The sequence below is a fragment of the Podarcis tiliguerta genome (assembly GCF_965153285.1).
Source record: "Podarcis tiliguerta genome assembly, chromosome: 5".
In the NCBI taxonomy this organism is placed as follows: domain Eukaryota; kingdom Metazoa; phylum Chordata; class Lepidosauria; order Squamata; family Lacertidae; genus Podarcis; species Podarcis tiliguerta.
Genome location: NC_139538.1, coordinates 78,682,204 through 78,704,459, shown reverse-complemented (window position 1 = coordinate 78,704,459; position 22,256 = coordinate 78,682,204). Strand labels below are relative to the sequence as shown.

Sequence of the window (22,256 nt, the reverse complement as noted above, 5' to 3'; positions counted from 1 at the left end):
CAGAGGTGGATTTAGGGCAGCCCAGCCGCCCTGCCCCCCGGGCTGAGCCTGAAGGGGCCAGAGGGGAGGAGAAGGATGAAGGAATGAAAAGAGCAGCATGGAAGGCGAGAGGGGGCAGCCTTCCTCAGAGGCCAGACATGCTAAGGCCCTTATCTCGCCTCCTGGGTGGGTCCCCCCTGCGGGGTGGGGTGGGGGGGTCATTGTGTGAAGAGGGAGCGAAGGGGAGACCGAGGGGGCGGGGGGAGATTCTGCGGGAGCGTAATAAGGGAAGACAATGTCGAGAGGGAAGCCCTTCAGAGTTATCTGGTAGCCGGTCCCCAGGCGCCACCACAGGGCGCGGCTATCTTCCCTCAGTGGTACCTCTGGTTCACAGGCAACCCTCCCATAAAGCTTCATTGAAGGCAGTAGACCACAAACCGGGGGGGGGGGGAATTAAGAGGGAAAAAATGAAATAAAGTGTTCAAAATATCCCCCCACAAAGTTTTTAATAGATGTATGTGCCTTAGCCTGCAACATGGGCATTTATAAGTTAAACTTAGATTCCTTTAAAGCTTTGGAGAGCAACTTAACACACTCATGGTAGAAAAATCAATTAAACCTTACATCCCCATCTCAAACTTCTGTGTTTTAAAAAATGGAAGACTCATTAATGGAAACCAAACTTATTAACACAGAAAAGTGTTACTAAATCTGCTTATAACAAGATCTACAAATATACTTTTGCATACAAAGAAAATCCAGCAACTTCCCACCACATTTATTGCCACCTACTCTAGCCTCAGATACAGAGACTTCAAAAGGAAAGGGACAGAAAGCCATTGGTGCATTAAAATGTGTCTCAGGAATATTCAGCCATTAGTAGACCTGACCTTTTATCTCTAGAACCACATGTACCGCACAACTGACTTTTTTCTATGGGAAAATTAAGCCCATGTTTATATGCTTGCACACAGGAAAGTGAATGTTGCAGTAAATGGAAAGTTAAATGAAGACTCCAGACAATCTAGTAAAGGAACAAACTTTATTCAAAACATCAAAGTCATACATTAAAAGGCATTAATAGAGGGAGCTTGTAAAATATGTACAGGATAGCAAGGAAGGAGTTGGGATGCTAATCTGGAACCTGACTTAAAGAGAAAAACTGAGAGTCCAAAGCACTTCCATTAACATTCAGCATTTGTACAGGATTTGTAGCTGAATAATTCCCCATTGCAGACCAGGGAGTATAAGTGCTTGATGCCATGAAGAAGTTATCAGATGATGGTGGAGGCTGCCTCACCATCTCCGCACCATAATATGGAACTGGGCAGTTGCTCGCCTGAGAAGTCTCACAAAGCCCAATTCCACAAAAAGCAGGTTGCTGGTAATAAGCAGGGTTCAATTCCAGGGAATCCTGCTGTTGCGGGGCAGGGAGATGCTCTCCTGGTTGCGTGTTGTTGAGAGGTGGCTGCCACAACCCTGCTCCTCTATAGCTTTCAGCATAATGAAAGTTCTGTGGCTGGAAATATTGTTGCTTGTGAATATTTTGGCTGCTTCCTGGACTGCTGCTTCCTGAACTTTGCTTCAGGATGAGAACAGAAATCATGCTGTGGCGGCACGGCAGCAGCAGCAGGAGGCCCCATTAGTGGAAGCATGCCTCAGGTTAAGAACGGTTTTCGGTTAAGAATGGACCACCAGAAAGAATTAAGTACGTAACCAGAGGTACCACTGTGTATGGGTGGGGAGCCTCTATTTGCTTACAGTCCCTCATGCCTCATGGAATGCAAGTCTAGAATTACCGTATTGGTCTGAATATAAGCCTCACATTTTTCCCAAATTCTGACCATGAAAAGTTAAAGTGCGCCTCATATTTGCAACCTTATGGTATGTAGTTAGGAGCGTGGGGCAAACAGCACCAGGAGCACGGCAAAGTGGTGCCCGCCCCAGGCGTAGTCTCCCATCCTCTCCCCCAAGGCCAGGAAGGGAGAGAGTGACCCCAGTATGCAGCCAGGAATGCAGCAGTATATACTGGGGTATTTTTTCTTTTTTTCTTTCCCCCCTCCAATTTTTAAGGCAATACGGTACCCTCTGGAGTTCCTGAATGGCCTTTGAATCTATCTGCCATTGGAGTTGTTGTTGTTTAGTCGTTTAGTCGTGTCCGACTCTTCGTGACCCCATGGACCAGAGCACGCCAGGCCGTTGGAGGGAGGAGACTGAAAAGGCCCTACGGGCACTTGGCCTCCTCAATTTTCAGCTTAATGTGTATCCAAGTCTACATGGAAATTTTGTGCCAATTAGAACAGGTAAAGCAGGAAGTTCTCCTGTCACCTGCCTCCTCAACTGGTGTGACAAGCAGTTCCCAGGGGTGGGGCACGGTGAAAGATAGAGGAGCACGTGGATGGGAACAGTTGCCAATGCCTTGTCTTCTACAGTACTGAGAAATGACAAGATCTCTTTCCTAGTGGGCAAAATGAGAGGGGACACCTCCACAGGTGAGTCCCTTTAGCTCATTATCACGTGGAAGGCCCTGGGGGAAGAAACTGGCATCCCAGGAGCTGCTGAGGAGTTTCATGTTCTCCCTCCAGAAAGGACGCATATTCCCCTAGTTACCGTCCCTCATCCCATCGTCATCCCTTCCCCCTCTGGACTGAATGTTACACTGGAAGCTCATCAAGGCTTGGATCTGTCAGAACATTAGAAGCTATAAACTGCCTGCACCCAGGGTTTCCTACCCTTCTGTGAGGCAGCTGCCTCAGGCGACAAATTCTGAGGGGTGGAAAGAGGCCCAAAATGTCTGTCATGTTTTCTGCCCTGCACTCCCTATGCTATTCTGCTGCCCTAGAGTGCAGCTGAGGACTCTGCCCCATCAGCAGTGCTGAAAGTTCAGTGACCAGCCTAATCAGATTTCGTGGAAATAATGGGGAAATGCGCAAACATGTCCTTTGCCTCAGCTAACAAAATGGCTTGCGCTGCTCCTGCTATCTACCCAAGTATCGTCCTGCATATAACATTAACCCTTTTAATATGCATATTGCAAAATGTCCTTGTATGCTATGAATTCCTGCAGGCAGCTGAAAAAGGTGGCGATGAGTTTCCTGTGCTGGTGCTGAGAGACTATGACATTCTGTTCCCAGAAGTTTATCTATCTTGACCTCTTCCCTCCCACTTTTTCACAGGCAAGTCAAGCCACATTTTTTCAGAGGACTTTCAAATATTTCATTAGTCTGGTTTCCAAACATCTTTACTGCTATTTTTAATGCCTGGTGTGTGTGTTGTTAACCCTTTCTTTTCTTTTTTACGCTTAATGTTGGCTTGAGAGATTGTCCTATACAGGGCTACTGTGAAACTCCATATATAAACTGACTGGGCATTCCGATGTGGACAATATGTTCTCAGGCCAGTTGCAAGTAAAGACAGATTCCTGCATATTCTCCAGCAAGGACAATGCACAGTTTTGTCACATCACCCTTTGCCAACCCTCTGGGGGCAACATGCCAGTGGTGGGTATGGACAAAAGTGGATGCGACCACCCTACACTGTCACACATGCACTCACACAAACAGTTTTTCCCCCTTTCCTAGTCAAAAATCAATGCAGTCTTAGGGGAAGGGAGAGATTTGCTTGAGAGATCAGGGCAGACCTGTCTATGCCCACTCCATAGGGCAGGGATGAGAATGTCTAATTCCCAATTTGGCAGATGGGCAAGGGTTAAATTCTGCCTCAAGTCAGACACTACAATGAGAGTAATCCAAAATGGTTGTGCCTGCTTTGGCAAGCCATTTGCTCTTAACACATCTGTAGTGTGAATGCAAGAACAACATGTTTGTGTATGTATACACATGCACACTTGTACAAATTATCTGGCCATGTTCCTGGGATGCCCAAGCGCATTTCGTCACCAACTCCTTAGCATTCCTGCTTCAAACAAAGGGAACTGAGGAAAGAACCCGATACGATGTCACACAAAAGCAGGTATTGTTGAGTCAACCCCTTCATCCTATGAAGGCCTGGTTTTTGTTCAAAATTTCCTAGAAGGTGTTGAGGAAACCCAGGCTGCATTAGGAATCCTTAGGGGGCCCTATACTTTGTGTTTTGGCACCCCTGCTTTAAGGATGTGAAACCACCACCCCATCCTTTGTAACAATTTCAGGGCATGCATTATATTTTAGAGAGAATTATTAGCTTTATTCAAGGCCAGCAGTGAGACAGCTCTCGGAAATTATCAGCTCAAAATGCAGCATTATACCAATTAAGCACCCTGTCTTAGGACACATTTTTATCACAAGATGCAACAGTCAAACAGCTCACCAAGTTTCCCTTCAAGTACTAACAGTATAAAGAACAGCAAAAGCTACCTTTAATCATCCAGACAATAGCCAGGTAAAATGTGATGTGTTAAAGAGGTGATTCTCAATACAACAAGCATGACGGAATATGCAGGGTGTTCAAGCACAAAGGCAAAATGCTGAGCTAAGACTGAGCAGCAGTGTTCTTAAGAGCTGCCTAAAAATAAATCCAAATGAGACACAGAGTTTGAAAGACATTATAGGGCATTTCAGAAGAAATCATCAAGAGAATTAAAAGTCCAAACCAAAGGCAAGAACTATGGTCTAATGTGGCAGAGAGTCGTAACCTTTATATACTTGCTCAGGCACAGAATCAACGGACCTGTCTCCTGCACCAACATAACAATGGCATGCACTACAGTAAAAATGCACTGCACTAATACAAAATGCTAAAAAGTTGGTGGGGTGGAGGGGTTTATTCAAGCTCTGTGCTGGTGCCCTTTGCTTCTCACCTTCATTCTGCCCCTGAGTTTATAGTAGTGAAAAGTCTCTCTAGAGAGGGTAAAATCTTGTAAACCACTTCACCCTGCCAAGCAATGCCATGCCAGGGAAAAACTGCACCAGTAATTTTCCTTTCTCAGATCTGGGTGGTGGCATTGCATAACATGTAGGTACTAAACATGTAGATACTGAACAGATACTAAACACATTGGCCAACACATCTATGAATTAGACACCCACTCATCTGACAGGCACTGTTAACTACTTCCTCCAAATCCAACTAATGTGCTGTTTCTAAACCTTCCCCACAGACAGCTCTGTCTATCACGACACAGCTTGGATGAGGAACGCCTAATGAAAGCTCTATCAAAGCTTTCTCTCAGATTGAAACTAGTAGACCTGCTTTGATGTATTTCGGGGGGGGGCATCTTTTGTACTTCAAGAAAAGCTTGCGCCATGCCCAAGAGTTTAGTGCCACGGTTATTAACTAAAGTGCTTTGCAATGCATGCAGGTTGTTAAGAGAGCACCAAGAAAACATAAGAGCAAAACCTGCTGGTAGACCATTATAAATCAGAGGGGTGGTGGCAGAGTTTGTGGAGAAAGATTGCAAAATGTTCAGGATGCAATGCTGACCGCATCTACCTGCGGATAAACCCCTTTAAACTCTGGGTGGGAAGGTGGGTGAGAAATAGAAGAGGTTTATTTCTCAAGAAAGGGGAAGAAAAGTTAACCAAGCCACCTGCTAAAACTGGATGCCCAACAAGGATAATCTGCACTGTTGCACATTATTTTTTAATAGTAATTATTATTATTATTATTATTATTATTATTATTATTACTAATGTAGTAGCATTAGCCCTCTTGGTCTTGGTGCAAATGAAAGAGAATGAAAATGCCACCTTGCCTCCCAGTCACAGCTACACCCTGGACACAGTGTGGCTGCATGTAGAGATCAGTGCTCCCAGACCTGCTTAATCTGCAATCCTTACCTGTAAAAAGGGTGGCGGGGGAGGGGAGAAAGAGGCTCATAAATGAAGGGGACTATCCATGCAATCACTTATAGAGGACAATCCAGCCATGGATGCAGGCAAAACCAGGGGAGCAACAGACAGGTGCAAGTTGGGCCCAAAGGAAGATGCCTCACCACACTTCTATACAGCTCAGTTTATGAATAAGGCTACTGTTAGACCTGAGAAGTAGAGACTATAGGTTGCTCTGTGCTTGCTCTGTTTGTCACCCCTATTTTAAATTGGTCCTATGCAGATATCTTGTGAGTGTTGGCATTTTGGTCCTGACCATTAAGAAAGATTGACAACCGGGAGGAGGAATGAATTTGTTTTCATACTGGATTCCTGGCGAACCTCCTCAGTGGTCTGAGAAAGGCGACAGACCTGTGAAGATTAACGACGGTAAGAGTGTCTTTATTTATGGAAGCGATGCTATACGGAAACCGTCTGGATATGGCTCTTGGATGAACGGAAATATCCACACAGGATTACAATTTGTCTTAACCCGCTAGTGGAGACCATCAGAGGTCACAAAGAGAAAGGAAAAATATATGAAAACAACAAGAAGAGAGGTGGAGAACAACAAGAAAGGATTGGATAGAATTGTGAACATTATTTGGACAGATTTGTGGACATTAAAGCAGCAGCAAGAAGATGATTGGATCCCCTTCGGAACTTGAAATATGGGTACCCCCAACAAAAATTTAAAATTCGGCTTTGTAATTTGGAACTTATGTGATTTGATTTGATTTGATTTGGTTGGTCGGTTAATTAAAATTATTTAAAAAAAAGAAAAGAAAGAGAAGATTGCCACACTTCTGAACACACACAAAATATTTAGGAATACTGTTAGGATATTTCCGTTCCACCTTAAAAGGGAGCAGGCTTTGAGTCACAGAGTCTGCGTATTTCCTGTTTCACAGGATGTTTCTGTTGTGTCTTTGTTTTCGTCTCTCTCTGCTGGAACTCTGAAGCAGGCAGTCATGTTTTTCTTTGTTCTGATCAACGCAGAAATAAACTTGTAAATAATGCTCTCCTGAGTGCATCTTTCGCTGTGTGCTTATCTGCTGATAGAGCGTGCTCGGCTCTGGAATGTGGGAAGCTATTTCTGGAGCTCATGTCGCTAATTGCTAACACTGTGTGTCTACGGGAGATCAATGGACGTCGGGAGACGACGTGGAGTCATGATGGACTTTGTCTCCCTGGCAGTATCCCAACAACAGGTTTTGGGCCCAGATTCACGGCACTTACAGGAGAGTAAGACTGCGACAGATTGCTGAGGTATGTGGGAAAAGCGAAAGCAAATAAGGCTTTTCTGATGTCCGGCTGGCGTAAATTGGTCTGGGAGCCGAGCCAAGCAGGCTTCATGATTAATGAGCTGCCAAGATAAGAAGCCTCTGAAGTGAAAAAGGCTCACGGCTCAAGTGAATAGCTGAGATGGATCTTTTACAATCCTCTGAAGCTGCTGACTGCCCAAAGCTAAATGGGCTAAATTATGAGAACTGGGCTGTGTGGCGTGAGAGTTTACTACGAAAGTTTGGAGTGTGGCATACTGTGTGTGAAGCCCCTCCAGTTCCTCTGACAGATAGATGGAAGGCCCAAGATTCAAGGGCCATTGACGTAATAGTCTTGTCCATCTCTCTGGAGGAAATTAAAACACTAGCTGGCAATGTGACTGCACGTGCGATGTGGAATGCTTTGAAGATAGCCCATCTGCCAGTCAACCCAGCCCAGAGTTTGACTGCATCGGAGGTCCTGGCTGTTTCCCGGAATGCAAGTGAATGCAGGGATGCCGAGGGCACCGGTTGCAAGCTGCAGGGGGAGCTGACTGCGATGTCATCCCAGGCAGCATTCCAGCCTCCAGGGGGAGCCAAGGAGTCGGCAGCTGAGAGCTCTGTTTCTCATAGGAGCCAAGGTCATCCTCACAGATACCGGAAGGCCAGAAGTAAACAGAGAGATGCCTGCAGATGGCCAGAAGCAGAAGGGGGGGGGTGAAGAGCCCACGCCAGTGGAAAACAAGGCTTTGTTTGCGGGCACTGCTTCTCCAAAGGCTAAAGGCAATTCTGATGGCCAGGAGCAGGGGGGCAAGCAGCTTAAGCCCACGCCGGTGGAAAACAAGGTTTTGCTTGCCAGAAAAGCTGCTCCAAAGGCCAAGGCCAGATTTGTTGTAGATTCTGGATGCACCCGCCATCTGGCAAAAGATAAGCATCTCTTTATCTCCTTCACACCTCAAGATGGTGAGATCCACCTGGCTGATGGAAGGACGTTACGGATTGCAGGAGAAGGGACTGTGAGACTGGCAAGTCTGCACACTACCATCAAAAATGTACTTTATGTTCCAGGTGCAGCAAACAATTTGCTCAGTGTCCCACAGCTGACTGGGCGTGGTTTTCAGATTTCCTTCAAGAGGAGCGTCTGTGTCATCAGGAAAGGCAAAGAGGACATTTTGCATGCAAAGTTTATGGATGGCTTATTCTGTATAACTTATGACGACAATGCTGTTGCTGTGTCTAATGTTGATTCTTGTTGTGTTGCACAAACAAAGTTCTTCATGCAGGATGTGTTCATGAAGCACACAGAAGATTTTGTCACATGTCTTGGCAGGTGCTGGCCAAGATGCCTGGATTGGTTGACGGTTTGAACATCAAACCTTGTAGGTTTCACATGAAATGTGTTTCTTGTGCAGAGAACAAGGTGAAGGTTGCTCCAAAAAGCAAGGAGTCTAGCAGGCAGGCTTCCAAACCCTACCAGCTAGTCCACACAGACCTGGTAGGTCCACTTGTCCCCTCTTTGGGTGGAGCAAGGTACTTCATGGTTCTAATTGATTCTTTTTCCAGGTACATTCATGTGTTTATGCTCGAGCAGAAATCGCAAGCATTTCCTAGGTTTAAGGCATTCTGTGCTTGGTTGGAGAATGTTCACAGTAAACGTATCGGCTGTCTCATTACTGATCGAGGCAGGGAATTCACTTCTCAGCAATTTGAAGCTTTTCTGACTGAGAAGGGAATCCAGCATGACTTGTCAACGCCTAGATCGCCATGGATGAATGGGCTTGCAGAGCGAGCAAATCAAACGTTGCTGCAAGGACTGAAAACAATGTTGCATGATGCCAATCTCCCTGATAAGTTTTGGGGGGAGGCTCTGTCGACTTTTGTTTGCACGTTTAATCGCAGGTTGTCATCACCTATTGGTTGTACCCCCTACGAGAAGATGTTTGGTAAGAAACCTAACGTCAAGCACATGAGAATCTTTGGTTCTGACATGTGGGTACACACCCCACAGAGCAACAAGCTTGGGAAGTGTGGGGCACATGGTTTGTTCATGGGGTATGAAAAAGGAGCATACAGGGTATGGAAGACTCACTCTAAGTCCATTAAGTTCACAAAGAGTGTTGAGTACAATCCTAAGTGGGGGGGAAATGTGGGAATTTTCCAGAGTTACCCAGAGGAAGATGAAGGTGATGTGAAAAAAGCAGATGATGCTAAGGAAGCTGAGGAAGCTGAGGATGATGGTGATGATGATCAGAGTTCGGATTCCAGTTCAGTGGGCGGCGCTGCTGCTGATGTCAGTGACAGTGATGACACAGCAGACTACAAGAGCACAAAGGCCTCAGTCAGACCATCTGATGCGTCTGACAATGAACTGGAAGAACCACTGTTCACCATTGGTCATTTTTCTCCTAAGAAGGAGGAGATGAGTCCAGAAGACTTGCGTCTAGTACGCAGGTCTGAAAGGGCGACGAAGGGCAAACCTCCAAAGAGATTTGCTGATGAGTTTGCTAACACAGCAACTGCTGTTCTTAGTAGCTCAGAGAAGGTGTGGGAACCTTCAAGCTTCAAAGAGGTTCAGGAGTTAATCTCTAAAGATGCTGAGCCTTGGCTTAATGCCATGAAGGCTGAAGTTGATTCCTTGAATAGGAACCAAACTTGGGAACTGGTACCAGTAGTCCCAGGAATGAGGCTGGTTGGCAGCAAATGGGTCTTCAAGGCCAAGACAGACCAGAATGGCAAGGTTGTCAGACACAAAGCCAGATTGGTTGCCAGAGGTTTTTCACAGGTGCCAGGACAGGATTACCACGAGACCTACTCACCCACCATCAAATATGAGAGCGTTTGGCTGATGCTCAAGATTACTGCGGAGGAGAAACTGCATGTTTACCATCATGACATTAATACAGCTTTTTTGTACGGGATTTTGGGGGAGGAGCTGTATATGCTTCCACCTGATGGAATGCAGATACAGAAGGGAATGGTCTGTAAACTGCGGAAATCCTTATATGGTCTCAAGCAGAGTGCCAGGTGTTGGAACACAAAACTCACTGAGACATTGCTTTCTCTAGGTTTTCACCAGGGCAAAGCTGATCCATGTGTGTTTGTCAAAGAGGAGGGGCAAAACAAAGTGTATTGTTTATGTTTTGTTGATGATCTTCTGATGTTTTGGAAGAATCAGGCTTTGTACCAAAGCACCCTAGCTCAGCTGAAGGAGCACTTTAACATGAAGGATCTTGGTGAGGTATCCAACTATCTTTCTCTGCAGGTGGAGAGGGACCGAGCAGGTAATTTTCTGGTACATCAAACACAGAAAATTGCCGATGTATTAACCAGGTTGAATTTGGTTGATGCAAACCCAGCAGACACACCGATGGTGGCAGGTTACCAGGTAGATAGTATTGCTGAAGCGTTTTCTGACACTACGCTGTACAGATGCATTCTAGGCAAGTTGAATTTCATTGCTAGATGCTCAAGACCTGACATAGCTGTAAGCACTAATCTGCTTAGCAGACATGCTAACAATCCTACTGTTCAGGATTGGAAAGCTCTGAAGCGCATAGCCCGCTATTTGAAAGGGACTATGCACTACAGGCTGAGGTTCACCAGTCAGAAGACTGGAGGTCTTGAAATCTTTGCAGATGCAAGTTTTGGAAGTGACACCACGGATGGTACAAGCACTTCTGGAGTATGCTACATGTACAACCACTGTCTGTTTGACTGGCTGTGCAAGAAGCAGATGACAGGGAGCCTAAGTTCCTGTGAAGCAGAACTCAATGCTCTGTCATTTTCACTCATGGATTGAGAATGGTTGATGCAACTGTTTAAGGACATCAGAGTTTCTGTGAAATGTCCTGTACAAGTGTATCAAGACAATAGATCCTGTTTGGCTTTGCTGAACTCAGAGAGTTGCAAGCAAAGAACCAAGTACTTGCAGATTAAGTTACATCGTGCAAGAGAGTGTATTCAGAAAGGACTCATTCAGGTGTCCTACCTGCCAGGAAATGAAATTCCTGCTGATCTGTTGTCTAAGGTTGTTAACAGAGAACAACTTAAGGTTTATGTACAGAGGTTGCAATTGGGTTGAACCACAGGTACTACAGGTTACACGGAAAGGGGGAGGATGTTAGGATATTTCTATTCCACCTTAAAAGGGAGCAGGCTTTGAGTCACAGAGTCTGCGTATTTCCTGTTTTCACAGGATGTTTCTGTTGTGTCTTTGTTTTCGTCTCTCTCTGCCAGAACTCTGAAGCAGGCAGTCATGTTTTTCTTTGTTCTGATCAACGCAGAAATAAAATTGTAAATAATGCTCTCCTGAGTGCATCTTTCGCTGTGTGCTTATCTGCTGATAGAGCGTGCTCGGCTCTGGAATGTGGGAAGCTATTTCTGGAGCTCGTGTCGCTAATTGCTGATACTGCGTGTCTACGGGAGATCAATGGACGTCGAAGACGACGTGGAGTCATGATGGACTTTGTCTCCCTGGCAGTATCCCAACAAATACACCCATCCCTCTCGCTGTGAAGCACGTGAAATATAGGAGGTACCCACTTAGGGTTAAACAAGGATCAGACAGACACAGCAACTTGGAGAAAAGGTGGTGAGGTTTATTGCTGAGCAATAATGGACCCAGTTGGAATCCTTTCCAAAAGACTGGGACCCTGAAGCATACAAATCCTGAGAATATATACCTGAGCAAATCACAGATCATGAGACAATCATGAGACAGTCACGAACGCCAGCGAAAAATAACCAATTAGCGCGCTTCTTGCCATGCTCCTGATCTTACACAGAGTTCACTCCTAACTTCTGCTTTCCATTGTCTGCACAATGATGCACAGTCTGACCTTTTCCCTAGTTCTGACAGAACAGGGAAATAAGACTCAGGGTGGGAATCTCCTGGCGCTACCTCCCCCTTATGCATCTGCTCTGTAGGGAGTTTTTGTGGTTTGGCCCTTCCTGTTTTGTGGACCATTTTAGCCTGTAGTTGGGGAGGGGGGGATTTGTACCAGCGCCTTGTGATTCATGGCTTCCCTTTTCCTATAGGGTGCAGGATGTTACTAGGTGAAATGTTGGTTCTGGACTTGCGGTTCCAAGCAGTTTGCAGTTAGCTTAGGCAAAAAGCTTTTCTTGATTCAAATGGATTATGATATTACTGTAAGCCCTGCTATGTGTGCATATGTGAATATATTGATTACTGATAACTGATTATATGAATAGCATAAGGGTAGCGCCCCTTTTCTTGCTTCAGCTGAAAAATATACCCCAAAGCTAGAATGTGTTGGAACCTTCTCTTCTGGCTGAATCCTTCACGCGCTTTTCTTCCGGGGGTTGTAGGTGAACAAAAGGTAGAGAGATCCCATTCCAAAGAAAAATGATTGAACCAACCACAACCGCTGAGTTGAAGGGTCTGTGATGCCTTTCATCCTGCAGTGAAGAGACAGACAGATAAAGCCTGACATTTCTGCATGTAGTACTTAAAATCCAAGTTAAGTAGATAGATGTCTATTTTGCCCTCAGCTGCTTGGAGGATGGGCAGAAACTGAAGTTGGGCTGTCATCCACACCCCTGCTCCCTCACCAGAATCCTTCAGGGAACTTTCCAGAGTGGCATGTGATACACCAATGAAGGAAAGATATCAGCAATGCAGTCACTCGTTCCAGATAACCTCCAAACAGGGTTTTGAATCCAAGTGCATATATCTGGGATTTAGAACTATCATATTGTTACTCCTCTACTGGCACTCACACAGACCAGCCTTACACAGTCACTGGCTCCTTCTTGTGCTTCTTTTATGCTCTTTTATTTTGCTTACTTCATTTATACATCCCAGAGCAATTAACAATACAAAATCATCAACAATAAAGGCATATATAAACACAATGCAGATAAGGGCCAGGATAAAATTCTGATTAAAAGGCTTCTTAGAAGAGGAAGGTCTTTAAGAGGTGCCTAAAAGACAATAGACAGAGTTCTCAGGGGTAGGTGCCACCAAAATTTAAGGTCCCCGGATTATACGGAGCAGATCTCCTGATGAGATGGTATCTGCAAGAGGCCCTCTCCTGCAGAATGCAACCATAAGTTGTATATATAAGGTGCAAGACAGCCTTTTAGGTATCCTGGTCCTCAGATGTATAAGGCTTTGTAAACTAGTGCCAGCGCCTTTATTATTATTTTTTAAGAAACCTGACAAAAGGATCAGGGTAAGTTCACCTGCCACAGCTGGGTTGGGTTCCAATGCACAGCACACCTCATTGGTTCAATGTTGGAAAGCACTGGTTGGTTTTTAAAAGGCAAATTCAACAACAGCTCTGAAGTCGGTCCTTGACAGAATTTACTTTAGACCCAATTCTTGCAGCTAGGATGTGAAGATTATTAAAACCTGTGTGTCACTTCCATACCACTTAAGGCAGTGAGAGGGAGTGCTCATGCACAACACCCCATATCCGTACCCAGGAAACCAGCTTACAAGCCCAGGCGCAGCTTTGCCACGCTATCTGCTGTTTAGGAGAGGGCAGAGGGAGGTGGAGGTAGAAGAGAGACCCAAAATAAAATAAAAATAGCTTACTTGCATAGCTTGAGGGCAAATAATGCTTCCAAGACATGGCCTAACCAGGTAAGAAAACATCTGAAAGGAAGGAAAATAACACCATTTGTAACTGATGTAAATTAAAGCAAGATAAAGATTTAGCCCCAAAGATTTAGGTATTCCCAGGGGGAAAGCCAAACACATCCCCAGTCACCAGCTAATTAACAGGGGACACAACCCTGTTATTTCTCATGCAAGCCCTTGTGAAATGGACAGGAGTTCACTGAAGCAACACAAATATGCTTTGTGCAATGCCTGTTCATTTCGGTAAGCATGGCTTGTGCAAGAGAAACACACAACAGGTGCAGGAATGGGGTTTTCAAAAAGCAGGCACTCATTCTGCCCTGCCCTTTATATTAATGTGCATATTTCTAATAACAAGTTACGCATAGCCTAAACCAGACCAGAAACACTACACAGTCCAAGTGGAGTAAGGCATGTATGGAGCTGCTCTTTAACCCATAGCTGTCAACCGTCCCTTATTTGGCAGGAAACTCCCTTATCCCAGCGCCGTTTCCCGCTGCTGTCCCGGATTGATGATGTCCCTTAAATTTCCCAGGTTTCATGTTTGCCTAGCTCAGGAGGGAAGCAGCGGCTCAGGGTCCTCCGCCTCGAGAGAGCAAGAGAGAGCACGCGCATGAGCTGCTGTGTCTCCGTCTCTCCTTTTTCCCCCTCAGGGGCGTGTCATGAGGAGATGGGTGGCGGCAGGCGGGCAGGCAGCCCCTCTCTTGCAAAACTTCTGCCGCGCTATCAGGGGAAGCCGTAGGTGGCAGCGGCGGCTGAGGAGGCGGCCTGAGGGAGGAGGAAGAGGAGGGGATGGGGAGGGACACAGAAGGGCGGTGCTTCAGCGGCCGCTGCGGCGCCGCAACTACCTCATGCCGGGCTCACGGGCAGCGTGGGTGAGAGTCTCCCTCCCTCCCTCCCTCCCTCCCTCCCTCCCTCCCTCCCTCTCTCTTTTTTAAAATAATTTTTATTAACAAACGAATCAAATCACATTAGTTCCAAATTACAAAGCCAAATTTTAAATTTTGTTGGGGGTACCCATGCTTCGAGCTCAGAAAGGGATCAGGTCATCTCTTATTGCTGCTGCCTTGGTGTTCACAATTCTGTCCATTTGATGTTCACAGTTCTGTCCATTCTGTTCTTTGTTGTTCTCCTTTACAAATCATCTCTTCTTCTTGTTATCGTATATTTTTCCTTTCTTTATACCCTCTGAAAGTCTCCACAAGTGAGTTGAAACAAACGTGTTATAATCCTGTGTGGATTTTCACATTAATCCAAAAATCATGTTCAGAGAGCAGACGCCATTTCAGCACTTCCATAAAAAACAGTCTTAACGTCTGCTCATTAGCTTTCACAGAGTTGTCGCTCCCACATCGATCTTTTCATGAGGTTCTGCCAGTTCAAACACAGAGTCAAGTATGATAACAAAGTCATGGCTTCCTCCTCCTCTTGATCGTAAATCCTGCAACAAAGCCTGCCTGTCATGGCGAATCTCTTTTTAAAACTGCGTCATTCCAAGAGCCTTCCATTCCTTTCCAGATCTTCCACAAAACAAAGCCTTTGGTTAATAGTTCATTTCCACACAGTTCATAATTATCTCACTTGTTATCAATTGTGCAATGGTTCTTCTTGGGGGGGGGGGGATTGTTAGGTAATCACATAGAGGAAAAAAGAAAAGCCCCCCCCCTTTCCGCCCCGTTCCGACATACCAACATCTTTGATGTATCTTCTTGATATATTTTCCTGTTGAATCCAACCCGTCGCTCAGCTTCACAGAGGTCGCTTCAGTTAGCAGTCAGTACTCCCTTTCTTCACTCGAAACATGTGCATTTGCTGCTATCTAATTGTTTATTATGAGCTCCTGCAACCAGGTGGCGCGATCAGAAGTAGCGTCCGGGAGAGCGAACTCACACAAGTGCTGTGTGTCTAGTGCCCTCACCCCCTCCTTTTTTTGAACTTGGGGGTGAAATTATAAACTTTCCCCATTCTTTATTAAAGAGGTCCTCTTCCTGGTTTCTAATTCTGCCTGTAAGCTTTGCCATCTCGACGTTGTTCATCAGTTTTGTCTGCCACTCTTCTTTGGTGGGAATTGTAGACCCTTAGGATCATCTAGTCCAACCCCCTGCAAAACACAGTCAGTTGCAGCCAAAGCAGCATGGCTCCATGAGTGCGGGATTTCTGTATAAGCCAAGCCAAAATCCCTTATTTTGGCTGCTGATCCCTTTTTTCGAGGCTGCTGGTCCCTTATTTTCAAATCTGTAAATTGACAGCTATGCTTTAACCCAGGTGACAAAAGTGCTCAGGGGAGATAATTATGGGCTGGAAAACTACCAGAGGAAGAGGAACAAAGGTTAGACAGCCTGTCCCGATCCACCCTTCACACATGTGTCAGACTGGTTTTTACAATTTAAAAGGAAGGAAGAGAAAAGAATGAGGCCCTGGGTCCATTGTTAGAAACTCTACAATTCTATGACTCTATAATCTCAAATACATTGCTTGACTGTAGCTTGCTCTTACATTTCACTTGTCCCTCCCAATATGCAAGGGGAAACACATACATATGGCCACATATTATGTTACTCACCCTCCCACTCACCCCCAAAATCCCCACTGTTGGGTGAGCAGAAGGAATGTGAACAGGTGGAAGATGAGAATTCAGCTTACCCGATATTGAGAAGAGTTTTATGGTTTTCCACCAAATATTTAGTGACGGTGCCTAATGGTCCCAGAAGGTCATAGGGGATTGTTGAGGGTGAAAAGACTGCCCACTGAGGTGTGAGGACGGGGAGGGGAGAAAGAGAGATACATTTAAGTAAGCATACAGGAGGTATTGTTTTATTTACTTCAGCTATACCACTTAATATTCCAAATTCCTAAGCGGCATACAGTGGTACCTCTGGTTACGTACTTAATTTGTTCCGGAGGTCCGTTCTTAACCTGAAGCACCACTATAGCTAATGGGGCCTCCCGCTGCTGCTGCTGCTGCTGCTGCACCACCAGAGTGTTAGGATATTTCCGTTCCACCTTAAAAGGGAGCAGGCTTTGAGTCACAGAGTCTGCGTATTTCCTGTCTCACAGGATGTTTCTGTTGTGTCTTTTGCTTTCGTTTCTCTCTCACTGCCAGACATCTCTAGCAGGCAGTCATGGTTTTTCTCTGTTCTGATCAACACTGAATAAACTTCTATATAATGCTCTCCTGGGTGCAACTTTTGCTGTGCATATCTGCTGATAGAGTGTGCAAGAGCTCTAGATCCTTTTCAAGCTATTTCTGGAGCTCCTGTCGCTAATTGCTGATACTGTGTGTCTACGGGAGATTGATGGACATCTGGAGACGACATGAAGGTCAAGATGGACTTTGTCTCCCTAGCAGTATCCCAACACAGAGCACAATTTCTGTTCTCATCCTGAAAGAAAGTTCTTAACCCGAGGTAATATTTCTGGGTTAGCGGAGTCTGTAACCTGAGATGTATTTAACCTGAAGCATATGTAACCTGAGGTACCACTGTATATACATGTCAACATAACCCATCATCCTGCAACATCAGAATTCACAACTTTTGTGTTTATCCCCCAGTATCCATACATAATATATGAAATTTGGGGACATCAATACAATGTGGCACAATCCAGAAATTAGCAGCCATTTGACCAGCGGTAGGCAACCGAAGGCCCGTGGGCCAGATCCAGCCCAATCACCTTCTCAATCTGAGCTGCAGACGGTCCAGGAATCAGTCTGTTTTTACATGAGTAGAATGTGTCCTTTTATTTAAAATACATCTCTGGGTTATTTGTGGGAATAATTTGTTCATTCCCCCCCCCAAAAAAAATAGTCCAGCCCACCACATGGTCTGAGGGATGGTGGACCAGCCCACGGCTGAAAAAGGTTCTGACCATTGCATTTTACAATGCAGGGTGTGGAGGACCCTGAAACACTGGACTTAGGCAAGAAAGCCCACAGCTGATATGAGATCTCGGTCTAGTTCCCCTAAAAAAATAAATCACAATTATCATATAATGTACTTCCAGAATAAACCTCACCAGTACAGTGTGTGCTATGCATTAAAGCAGGCTGTCTTCATGAAATGCACTAAAAGTGCACTACGGTGGAAAACATATTTATACTGGACTCCAATCAGGGATTCAGCTCCCAAAAACCTTTGGGCGGGGGGGGGGGGGGAGACAGAAACAAGAAAAATGGCCTCTATTTCAGAGCAGCAGAAAATAACTCAAGATTCCGGGGTTTGTTTTGTTTTTCCCCAACCCATTCATTTCAGTGGAAGAGTTTAAACACCTGCTTGAGGCTTCTACCCTGTGCCCACTTGCAGTGGAGTAATGCCCACTGAACTCAATGGGGCGCCCTTCTGAATACTGCAAATTCTCCCCGTGAAATAAATGTGACCTTTAAAAAAACCACGCTTGATTTGGGCGGGCTCATCCCTAACATCTTCAAAGCTAAGTACGGTACATAGGGATCCCCTCCAAGCCTTCCCATCTCTGGCTCCCACGGCAAGAGAGACATAGCTCAGCCCGTGGAGCACGAGGACTTTAATCTCCAGGTCGCGCGTTCGAGTCTCCTCGGGCGAAATGTTCCCGGTTGGACTATGATCCTAGCTGTCAACGTTTCTCTTTTTAAAGGGAAATTCCCTTATTCCGAACAGGATTCCTCGCAAGAAAAGGGAAAAGTTGGCAGCTATGGCTATGATCCCCGCACGTGCCCCCCCCCCGGGTGCCCCTTGGAGCCGTGGCGCCCCGCGCTTCCCCGCACCAGGTGCCCCGGGAGCCTCCAGGGAGGCTGCGCTCACCCCGTGGTAGCTCAGGCCGACCAAGATCGCCACCATTACGAACAGGTTGGTGCGTCGGAAGTAATCGGCGCGGTGCTCGGCCTGGGAGTCCATCGAGCCCGCCACCCTCCTCATCTCTTCGGCGATCGGATCTGTTCCCGCCGCCTCTTGCCAGCAGCCCCAAGCAAGCGCTCCGGGGAGGCGTGGCGACGGCGCCGTATTTGCATTTGGGGAGGAGGAGGAGGGTTGGATTAGGAGGGAAACGCGGGGCTCACTGCCGCGGGCTCCGCGCTGCTGCCTTCTTCCTCTCGGGCCACCGCGAGTGCGAGTCTTTGTGGCAAACTGCTGGCGGCAATTCGCACAATTGGAGAGTCGGAAGAGGTCCCCAAGGGTCATCTAGTCCAACCCCGCCTGCAGTGCAGGAATCCCGCCGAAAGCCGTCCCTGCGTGGGCTCGACTTCTGGTTAACAGGGCACTGACCCATTGTGCCACAATTCAGCACAGTGACAAGCGAGACAAGAGGGGGGATCGTAGAATCGTACAATTGCAAGGGACCCTGAGGATCATCTAGCCCCCCCCCCACCTGCAGAGCAGGGAGCGTGGAGCTTGGACCCACGACCCTCAGATTAAGAGTCCCATGCGCTACCAGCTGACCTGCCCGTGGTGGTGCAGTAGTGCCATGCGCACCTCATTCACACAAAATCACCACCCACTCATTCGCCTTTCTGGAGTTTGCACACTCACCGAGTCCCCATCCCTAATGTGCTGATTGTCTGCCCTTCTTGCCCTTTCCAGTGCCCAGTGCTTGACCCCTCTTGCTGTTGGCTATTTTGCAGATTAGTTGCTCTGCAGAAGGCGTGCTGGGGAAACCACACATTTCAAGAAACGCAAAAGTAACCTTTGGTAGGTTTTAATAACAAAACAAAAACTCCCTTTGCACTAAATTACAATATATCAATAAGCATGACCCATCCATCAGGGTATTGAGAGAGCTACATGTTTAATTAACATAAAAGCTTAACATAACAGCTTAATTAACATAACACCTGCTAAACTGCTTCACAGCTGTAAAACTAGGTCCTGTTATTTGCATTGGCCCTTAAAGACACACATCTTGTGAAACAATAATGAGCCTTATATTTAAAGAAACCATTCAACACTTGCTTCTGATTTGCCTTCCTTCTCTTCTTTTATAAAACAAAAAATGGGGCAGGTTTTGCGTGTCAAAAAGGTTGCTTTTGCTGGACAGGTTGGCTCAACAAGTGTTTTTCCCCCCTTTTTATTTCCCTGCCTGCAAATTGTTAATGAATGGCAGCCTCTGATTGGGAGAGGTTTTGGAGAGACAGTTTGATGAGAGGGTTGGTTGAAGAGGGTTGGAATTGTGGTTGGAGAGGGTGGGAGAAAGGTAGGGAGACAGGCTAGGAGACAGGCTGAGGTATAAACAGTGAATGGGAGAAAGAGTTGGCTCTGGAAAAAACAACTTCCACTCTGAGCGTATTGTGAAGGACAGAGTGTGGTGTCCTATAAGAGGAATAGACTGGGAGGCAGAGGTTGAGCCAAGAGAAGTAGGAGCTGGAAAGGAACAGCCTACTTGGGACTCAAATATAGTCTGGAGGGGAGAGATAGATTGTAGACCAATCGGTGGGGCAAATTCTGTGCAGAGTTTGAGCTGGCAAGTAGCTTGAGGAGAAAGGATACACACCTGGTGCTTCAGAGATCTGCCTGCCCTCACTGTAGTCTTCTTATCCTGAATGCAATTGGAGGACAGCCAAGCAGTTTCCCAAGTTATCATTCTCTTACGATTACTTTCAGCAAATCCATGTATATTTCAATTCAGATAGAGCTATTCATGACATCATAGATGTTAACATGGTGATCAAAGGTCTCTGTCAATAGTGTAATCAAACTGATGTAGCAATACAGAAGAGTTTAAGTATTAACTGGTCAGGGTGGCAGAATCATTTGGTCTGGATGAATAGAAACTGGTCTAGAGAGCAACAATTTGGAACAAAAATGAGGTTCACATTTAACAAATAAATAATAAGATCCAACCTCCCACTAAACTACACTTTTAAAAGCTACAACCCTAAAATCATTGAACTTTCCCCCCTTGCAGTTTGCCTTTGCTGTTTTCTTACATTTTTAATGGATGCTTATTGTTTTGATATATTGATGTAAACCACTTTGTGAGGTTCATTTCAAAAGCAGTACATAAGTAAATGAAATGGGAGGGATTGAGAGGGACGTATTTCTGACTAAAGGGATCTGTCTTGATTTATAATAATTAAAAATCAGGATCAACCAAAAATTAAAGAGAACCAAAAACTTCCAAGCAGAGGCGGATTTAGGGCAGCCCAGCCGCCGCCGCACCCCCCCTTCCACACACGGGCTGAGCCTGGAGGGGCCAGAAGGGAGCAGAAGGATGAAGGAATGAAAGGAGCAGAAGGGAAGGCGAGGGGGGGGGGGGCAGCCTTCCTCAGAGGCCAGACATGCTAATGCCCTTATCTCGCCTCACGGGTGGGTCCCCCCTGCGGGGTGGGGTGGGGGGGGTCATTGTGTGAAGAGGGAGCGAAGAGGAGACCGAGGGGAGGGGGGAGAAGCCCAAGGAGACCAGGGAGGAGGAGGAGGAGGAGGGCGGCCAAGGTGATGCCGCAGGGGAAGGCGTGGCCAAAGGGCAGGACAGGCGGCGGCGGTTTGGGCGGGAAACGGCGCGCGGCGTCAACTTTTATTCTATGAGGCGAGGCGAGAGGGAGTGGGGGAGGGGCGGCCGTTGGGACCAGAAAGAGGAGCGGGAAGGACACCCCCCCCCCCGTTGCCCCAGCAAGACGTTCCTTATAGCGCTGATGCTGCGAGAACGTAATAAGGGAAGACAATGGCGAGAGGGAAGCCCTTCAGAGTTATCTCGTAGCCGGTCCCCAGGCGCCACCACAGGGAGCGGCGATACAGAGACTTAAAAAGGAAAGGAAAGGGACAGAATGCCATTGGTGCATTAAAATGTGTCTCAGGGATATTCAGCCATTAGTAGACCTGACCTTTTATCTCTAGAACCACATGTACCTCACAACTGACTTTTTTCTATGGGAAAATTAAGCCCATGTTTATATGCTTGCACACAGGAAAGTGAATGTTTCAGTAAATGGAAAATTAAATCAAGACTCCAGACAAGCTAGTAAGGGAACAAATTTTATTCAAAATATCAAAGTAATACAATAAAAGGCATTAAAAGAGGGAGCTTGGAAAATATGTGCAGGATAGCAAGGAAGGAGTTGGGATGCTAATCTGGAACCTGACTTAAAGAGAAAAACTGAGAGTCCGAAGCACTTCCATCAATGTTCTGCATTTGTCCAGGATTTGCAGCTGAATGATTCCCCGTTGCAGACCAGGGAGTATAACTGCTTGATGCCATGAAGAAGTTATCAGATGATGGTGGAGGCTGCCTCACAATCTCCGCACCATAATATGGAACTGGGCAGTTGCTCGCCTGGGAAGTCTCATAAAGCCCAGTTCCACAAAAAGCAGCTTGCTGGTCATAAGCAGGGTCCAATTCCAGGGAGCTCTGCTGTTGCGGGGCAGAGAGATGCTCTTCTGGTTGCGTGTTGTTGAGAGGTGGCTGCCACAACTCTGCTCCTCTATAACTGTCAGCATAATGAAAGTTCTGTGGCTGGTAATATTGTTCCGTGTCAATATTTTGGAGGTTTCCTGGACTGCTTCTCGGGCTGCTATCCAGGGTGCTTCTTGGACGGGTTCTTTCACTCTGGCTATAAGGAGCTGCAGCATGTTTCCCGATCCTTATCCTGGAACCTATCGTCTTTGATGTTCTGGCTCGTCTGTTTTGAAACCAGAT

At 46.3% G+C, this 22,256-nt stretch overlaps 2 protein-coding genes and 2 long non-coding RNA genes across 4 annotated transcripts in view; 2 read left to right on the top strand and 2 right to left on the bottom strand.

Moving 5' to 3' along the window:
- The window catches only part of LOC310677547, a 161,184-nt gene that overhangs the window by 39,820 nt on the left and 99,108 nt on the right, over positions 1–22,256 (top strand). The window lies entirely within an intron of this gene.
- LOC310677483 (uncharacterized protein) overlaps positions 1–22,256 on the bottom strand; it is a 37,872-nt gene that overhangs the window by 9,873 nt on the left and 5,743 nt on the right. The window lies entirely within an intron of this gene.
- The window catches only part of LOC310677535, a 60,146-nt gene continuing 43,086 nt past the window's right edge, over positions 5,197–22,256 (top strand). Inside the window, exon 1 of the long non-coding RNA XR_014511245.1 lies at positions 5,197–5,613. This is a non-coding gene — a long non-coding RNA (uncharacterized lncRNA). The remainder of the gene's footprint in view (positions 5,614–22,256) is intronic.
- On the bottom strand, positions 11,626–18,823 carry LOC310677491 (transmembrane protein 254-like). The gene is made up of 4 exons (XM_083440635.1): positions 18,434–18,823; positions 16,296–16,399; positions 13,608–13,667; positions 11,626–12,466 (listed from the first exon to the last, which is right to left on the bottom strand). Exons 1-4 carry the CDS (start codon positions 18,806–18,808, stop codon positions 12,349–12,351), a joined length of 657 nt encoding a protein of 218 aa, XP_083296761.1. The 5' UTR covers positions 18,809–18,823; the 3' UTR covers positions 11,626–12,348.

What these genes read in the sequence shown, in the direction of transcription:
- LOC310677491 (XM_083440635.1), bottom strand. Translation starts at nt 18,808, where the DNA reads ATGACCCTTGGGGACCTCTTCCGACTCTCCAATTGTGCGAATTGCCGC. An exon ending in TCGGCCTGAGCTACCACGGG is followed by an intron (nt 16,400 to 18,433) that starts GTGAGCGCAGCC and finishes CTCACACCTCAG; the next exon opens with TGGGCAGTCTTTTCACCCTC. An exon ending in AAAACTCTTCTCAATATCGG is followed by an intron (nt 13,668 to 16,295) that starts GTAAGCTGAATT and finishes CCTTCCTTTCAG; the next exon opens with ATGTTTTCTTACCTGGTTAG.